The 6,655-nt window shown below is 46.6% G+C and overlaps 1 protein-coding gene across 6 annotated transcripts in view; it reads left to right on the forward strand.

Moving 5' to 3' along the window:
• DAAM1 (dishevelled associated activator of morphogenesis 1) overlaps window positions 1–4,779 on the forward strand; it is a 96,257-nt gene extending 91,478 nt beyond the window's left edge. For all 6 annotated transcript variants that reach the window (XM_065838458.2, XM_065838460.2, XM_071809764.1 and 3 more), the window contains 2 exons: window positions 1,309–1,479; window positions 1,920–4,779. In XM_065838458.2, coding sequence (XP_065694530.1) covers window positions 1,309–1,479; window positions 1,920–2,129 — 381 coding nt within the window. In that variant the 3' untranslated portion in view covers window positions 2,130–4,779. The remainder of the gene's footprint in view (window positions 1–1,308; window positions 1,480–1,919) is intronic.
• The last annotated feature ends 1,876 nt before the right edge of the window (window positions 4,780–6,655 follow it).

Below are 6,655 nucleotides of genomic sequence, written 5' to 3' on the forward strand. Positions count from 1 at the left end.
CAAGAATAACCTCAATTATTTTGTCTGACACAGTGGCACCTCTCAGATTCCTCCCTGCATCTTGAAGTGCTATGTCTCTTAAGTAAATAAAGAAATACAAATACCCTAAATGTCTTTTGAAGAGCCTGAAGCACCTCTGCAAATAAAACTAAATCATACAAGCAGGCTTTAAAAATGTTCCTCTTGGTCTACACAGGAAAATCAAAGCAACTAATAAATCTGTTTGTGCTTTGATTTTGTTTTTCTTTACTTTTAAGTGTCCTTATCTCCAGAATGTGCCATCACAATTTTAACAAACTTTCTGTGCACAAAGAGTCTTCTTCAAGATGGAAGTGAGAACAAAGGATGTCAGTCCCAGGGATGACTTGTGGGCTCCTTGGGGACCTGGATACATCAGCAGATCATGGATGTCCTGTCCTGACCTGCGCTTTGGCCTCATTCGACTCCCTTACGTTAATGGTGTGCGAACAGCATGAAAGGCCGGAAAACTCCCTGTTTCCCTACCCAGGGCTGTGCCTGAGCCTGGGCAGAAACGTCTTAGAAGTTTCACCAACACATTTGGTTTCAATAGCAGAGCATGTGGCAGTGATAAATAATACCCCAAAAATACTTCAAAGAAAAACTTAAAAGTGCGAGTTTCCCTTCCCCTGCCGTGTTTACTATTAGTTTTATGTCTTCGGTCTTCAGTCCTGCAATATTTTGCTTCCTTGTTTTTACTGCTGCTTAGTTAATAAAGTCGAGCTGGAGCAGGGGGAGGCTCAGCACAGCCAGAGGCGAGAAGGGTTGTGTGGGGGATGTTCTAGGTGAGGGAGCTCGGGAGTGATCCAGGGCCTGTTACAATAGGGCAAGGGATGATGGTTTTAAACTGAAGGAGGGAGATTCAGGCTGGACATTAGGAAGAATTTTTTTTACAATGAGAGTGGTGAAACACTGTCTCAGGTTGCTCAGAGAGGTGGTGGATGAACCATCCCTGCAGACATCCCAGACCAGGCTGGACGGGGCTCTGAGCAACCTGATCTGGGTGAAGATGTCCCTGCTCATGGCAGCGGTGGCACTGGGTGAGCTTGGAAGGTTCCCTCCAACCCAAAGCACTCTATGACTCTATGTTTCTATTACAGGGCAGCAGGTAAAATGTCAGATTATTTATTTCATGCTTAAGTCAAGGTTTGATGAAGCAAAGCCCCGTGCTCCACCATGCTGCTGGAAGCATTTCTTCCTGCTCCATCAGGTTGAAGGCTTCCCTTGGGGGGTTTCACCAGAGCAGTGAGTATCTCCAAGACTGATGGACCCCTGTCTTTTCTCTCCCAGTTTGCCAAGGCTGTGAAGCACTTTGGAGAAGACACGGACAAAATGCAGCCCGATGAGTTCTTTGGCATTTTTGACCAGTTCCTTCAAGCCGTGACCGAGGCCAAGCAGGAGAACGAGAACATGAGGAGGAGGAAGGAGGAGGAGGAGCGCCGGGCGCGCATGGAGGCACAGGTGAGTGGGCAGCAACAAGTCCGGTAGCAACCCTGAGACACCCAGGGATGGCAACCGTGCCATGCTGTCCTTGACTGTGGTGGCACAGAGAGCACTGAAGGCTGGGCAAGGAGCTTCTGCACACTTAGACCCACCTGCATTTCACTGTTTATTGCTTAATTAACTAATGACCTTGGGTTGGTGAGATCTTGTTAAAGCATGCAGCAGGGCTAGTGGGGCCTGTGAGCTGCTGTGATCCAACAGTCATGGGGCTGTGGACCTCATCCCCTGGGTTGTATCAATAACCCCAACCAGCTCTTGCGTGCTAAGCACTGGGGTGGGAAACTGCTCTTCTTTCATGGATTCGCAGTTCACCACGTGCACGTTGGGCACCCCCAAAATTGCCTACATGAGAGTGAGATGTCTCCTTTCCTTTCCTCCCGCCGTGGTGCGGCACGCAGCTGAAGGAGCAGCGGGAGCGGGAGCGCAAGGCGAGGAAGGCGAAGGAGAGCGGGGAGGAAGGCGGCGAGTTCGACGACCTCGTCTCGGCCCTGCGCTCGGGCGAAGTCTTCGACAAGGACCTCTCCAAGCTGAAGCGCAACCGCAAGCGCATCACCAACCAGCTGGCTGACAGCAGCCGCGAGAGGCCCGTCACCAAACTCAACTTCTGAAAAACAAACAGCAACGAAAACTGGCAAAACGAAAAAAAAAAAGAACACGTGTCGGTCTTTTTGAAGTGGCTAGGGTTTTGGTTTTTGTTAATTCCCATTATACTGCCTTGCCATTCAAAGCGGAACAGTGGCACGCTTTCTCCCCACGGGCAAGCGTGTGTGTATATACTGTGTATATAGTCGGGTCGGGGGTGCGGATGGATGTGCAGCCCACCTTGACGGGTTCCAGCACTGCCTCCTCCCCTCCCATCGCCTCTGAAAAGTAGTTCTCCCCATGCACAAGCACAATTCCGCATCCGCGGAGCAACAGAGGACACAACCCCGAGATGCCAGCGGTCCCCGTGGTCCCCAAAGGCGATGGGAAGATGCTCCCCACCGCTCTCCTGCTGGGACCCCCCTGGGCCAATTGTGGGGGACGCCTTGCGCACAAGCCAAGCGGTTTAAAGAGGGAAAGAAAGAAACAAAGTTGACTGAACTTAATCTGGTTTGGGGTTTTGGTTGGGTTTTTTTCCTCGTTGTCGTGATTATTCAAAAAACTCGCACGTCTGTGCTTTCGCGCTGGTTCCTGAGCTCGGCGCCGCGGGCGCTCCCGGCGATGCTCTTCCCTGGGAAACGCTTCTTTCTCCTCTAACCGCCACCTCGCTAAAGGAAAAGAATTACCCCAAAGTGCTTATCGCTCTAACGCCACACAGATGTATTTATACTTTTCTAACGTTTTTCTGGCCCAAGATGGTGGGAAAGGTTGGTTCTCAGAGGAGATGAAGAGCATAAACTTTTGCGTTGTAATTTTTATTCTTGTTTTCTGTTCAATGGGACAAACTGTATCCTCTGTAAAGGTGGGTCAGGACCGAGGGTCTCTGATGTACGAAGGGGCTGGTGCAAAACCTGCCGGCTTTCACCCACCTTCTTTTCTTTTTCCTTTACGAGACACACAGAAGCAGCAATGCCAAGAAGCTTTGTGTCTTAGCCAGGTCCTTTTTAGACTTGTCTGCTGTTCATTTTCATTGCAAATTTGTAAGCAGAACTACCTGTCAACCGTCAGTCCAAAAAAAGACAAAAAAAATGATAAAAATAATTCAGAGCTCTCAGGGAGTAATAATTTAAAGGTTTAGAAAATTAAGAATTGGAGAATAAAAAATAACAACCATTAACATATTAACATTTCTATTCTTAAATTATGCTAAGTATATAGAGGACTGTTACTTTTTACTTTTATTTATTTGTGGTGTGTTTTTTAAGAAAAACAAAACAAAACCTTTTTATACCACCAATACTTTTGTGATCCTTTTTTTTTTTGCTTGTTTGTTTGTTCTTTTTCCTGTGGAGAGATGAGTTTGTCCCTGTTGCACTAGATATTAACACTATTTGAAACAAGGTTGGTTTTTTTTCTTCTTTTGTCAGATAATCGGTGTTACTGGTGGGGTATGGGGTGTCAGTTAACTATATGTACTGTATAGCAAAAGTGCTGTTTAAACTAATTTGTATAAAAAGAATATGGTTCTAAGCACCTGAAGGCCACGGGGTCTGCGTGCTGAGTGAAAGCTGTGAAAAATCTCTCTAACCAGAGTTGTCAAGAGCTGTGGTTTTAGCATTTTGTTCTTTTCTTGCAACTTTTGACGCACTGTAGATTTAAAAAAAAAGGAAAAAAAAAAAGACAAAAAAAAAAGACTTTCTGAGTAGCATTTAAAGCAGTAATAAATAAAGCAGATAAGCGCAAAAAAATAATGGAAAAAATGTCCAGCACCTCATATCCAAGCAGCTGCAAAACTTGCAGATTATGTTCAAAGGTGGAGTTAAGCACTTTGCTTTAAGAAGGAGGAGGAAGTAAAGACAAAAGGTAATGACAATACTATTCCTTAACTAAAGTGCCTCTATTTATATTTTTTATTTATGGCTGAAAAAAAATGGGGCTGATAACAATTAAGGGAATGGACTTTGGGGGGGAATTTAAAATGTTTTAAAAAAAGAGTAAAAAAAAAAAAGGTTAAAAAAAAAAAAAAGTCTGGCTTCTGATGGTTTAAGGAATGGTTGGTCACACGTGTTTAATTCCAAAGGCGGTGGGAGTTGGAAAGGGTGATCGTCTCCTGGGTCCCTGGGTGGGGGGCTCAGCCGCCAGCACCCACCCCAGCTCCTGCCTCCGCCACCCCAGTGCCACATCAGGACCGTTCCTGACTGATTTCCTCTCGCCCTTCCTAACTTGTTTGGTTGTTTAATTATTATTGTTTTACAACAGCCTCATTACGGGGCTGGGTTTGCCATTTCTTTATTTTGTTTCCAAAAAAAAAAAGAAAAAATATTATATCTCTATAAATAAATACAAAGGCTGTGTGCAGGTAATTCCATGTGCCATTGTTGAAAACTACTTTTAGATTGGTGCTGGTGTAAGTAGCCACTCTTTTCTCTTGGGTGTGTATTTTAAAGATCTTTTTTTTTTTTTTAATAATGCCAAAAAGGAAAAAAAAAAATCCATAATAATTTGTAAATTGAAGTATATGTCTCGGACCTTATTAGCTTCATAGTGACCAAGGTAGTCTGTTAGGTGCAAGGATGTTAGTAGTCTTAGCTAGCAGGAAATGCTGTGTAATGTTATGAGACTGTACATTTTCTAAGATGGCAATATGCAATAAAGAAAAAGATTTCGGTGAGTGTACATGGCAGAGTCACCAGTTACTTTTCAAACTAGTGGCATTTTCCCAGCGTCACTGATGGGGAAAAAAAAATAAAAATAAAAGGGTATTTGGGGTTTGAGCCAGCTGTTGCAGTTTGGGTGTGTTTGCAGTTGTTGCTGGCCTTGGCTGATCCCACACTTCACCACTTTCCTGCACGCTGGGTTTTAGCTGGTCAGGGGTTTTTTCCACCCTCCTGGCTCACAGATCCTCGTGGGCTCTGGAACACCTTCCAGAGAGCGACACAGTTCGTTTCTTCCAGCTTCGGTGCTGGCAATGCTGGTTCCCACCATGATGACCAGCCTTCCTCTGAGCATTGAGGCAGCTCATGGGTTTGCATCACGGGATCAGATCATCTCCCTTTCTCCATCTGATGGAGCTGAGCCAGCTGGTTTGGGCCAACATAGAATCACAGAGTAGTTTTGCTTGGAACGGACCTTCCAAGCTCATCCAGTGCCACCCCTGCCATGAGCAGGGACATCTTCACCAGCTCAGGTTGCTCAGAGCCCCATCCAGCCTGGCCTGGGATGTCTCCAGGGATGGTTCATCCACCACTTCTCTGGCCAACCTGGGCCAGTGTTTCACCACCCTCAGTGTTAAAAATTTCTTAGTCATGTCTGGCCTGAATCTCCCCTCCTATGGTTTAAAACCATCACCCCTTGTCCTATTGCAAGAGGCCCTGCTAAAAAGTCCGTCCCCATCTTTCTTATTGGCCCCTTTTAAGTACTGAAAGGCCGCAATAAGGTTTCCTGGAGCTTTCTCCAGGCTGAACAATCCCAATACTCTCAGCCTGTCCTCATAGGAGAGGTGTTCCATCCCTAGCAAGCCTATCTAGACACACCAGAGATGTTCTGTTGGCAGTAGCCCAAATCCCTCTTTACCTATTCACGCTCACCCACCAGACCACACCATTGCCTTTCTTGCACACCTCCACATCTGGGCTTGGTGTAATTTTTCTTCTTTCTCCAATGTTCTTTGCATTAAGTGACCTTTTCAGCACCCAGCACCACCAGATCCTGCTGTCTGTAGCAACAGGAGTGCCTGCATCATGCACAGACCCATATGCTTTCCCTTTCGATCAGGGCTTTCCCCAGTATAACCAGGAAGTCAGCACCGAGCCAGCACAGATGGAGCGTCCAACGCATCCCTGTGAATGTTGTGTGAGCTGTGTAGCAAAAGGACCTGAGCAAAACGGGAACAGCTTCATCTGCTCTTCATAACTCCTGTGTCCCCAGCACGGGGTGCATCCCTAAACACGTGTGAACAAGCCAGTCAAGCCCTACAGCCCAGAGAGGACCTGAAATTCTGGTTGATGGTAGATTGCAGGTTTCCTGGCCTACACCAGTGACACAGGATGGTTACCAGAAAGGGGACAGCGTAGTGGTGGCAGATGTGCGCAAGGCCAGGGCAAAGCTTTTGATTCACCTGAGATATTTAAGGGAAGAAAAATAAACCAAAACACTAAACCCTAGTAACATGCAAGCTTAACAACCCACAAACCCTTCCTCAAGACTGCAATAGCAGCATATATATGTCTCGAGAACATAAATTTGTGATACTACCCTTGTTACCCCAGAGGAAATGGGATTGGAGCGGGTGCTGTGCTGGACCATCTGAAGCCATGTCACCAGGAGCTCATGTCTTATCAGTGCCCTGATTGGCTGAGTTTTCACCTGAAAAAGGGTTCCTGTGCCCCAAATCCTGGCTGCTTCCTCCAGTTAAAGCCGTGAGGAGGGTGTGCCCAGACCTGCTGGTGCCAAGGGAGCTGCTGGGTATGACGCTCCCAGAGGAATTGCCCCACGGGCCACCCAGGTTGGTGGCACCAAACCTGCCGAGCCAGCCTTGACTTTGCTCCACTCC

The sequence above is a fragment of the Patagioenas fasciata genome, chromosome 5, assembly GCF_037038585.1.
Source record: "Patagioenas fasciata isolate bPatFas1 chromosome 5, bPatFas1.hap1, whole genome shotgun sequence".
Lineage (NCBI taxonomy): Eukaryota > Metazoa > Chordata > Aves > Columbiformes > Columbidae > Patagioenas > Patagioenas fasciata.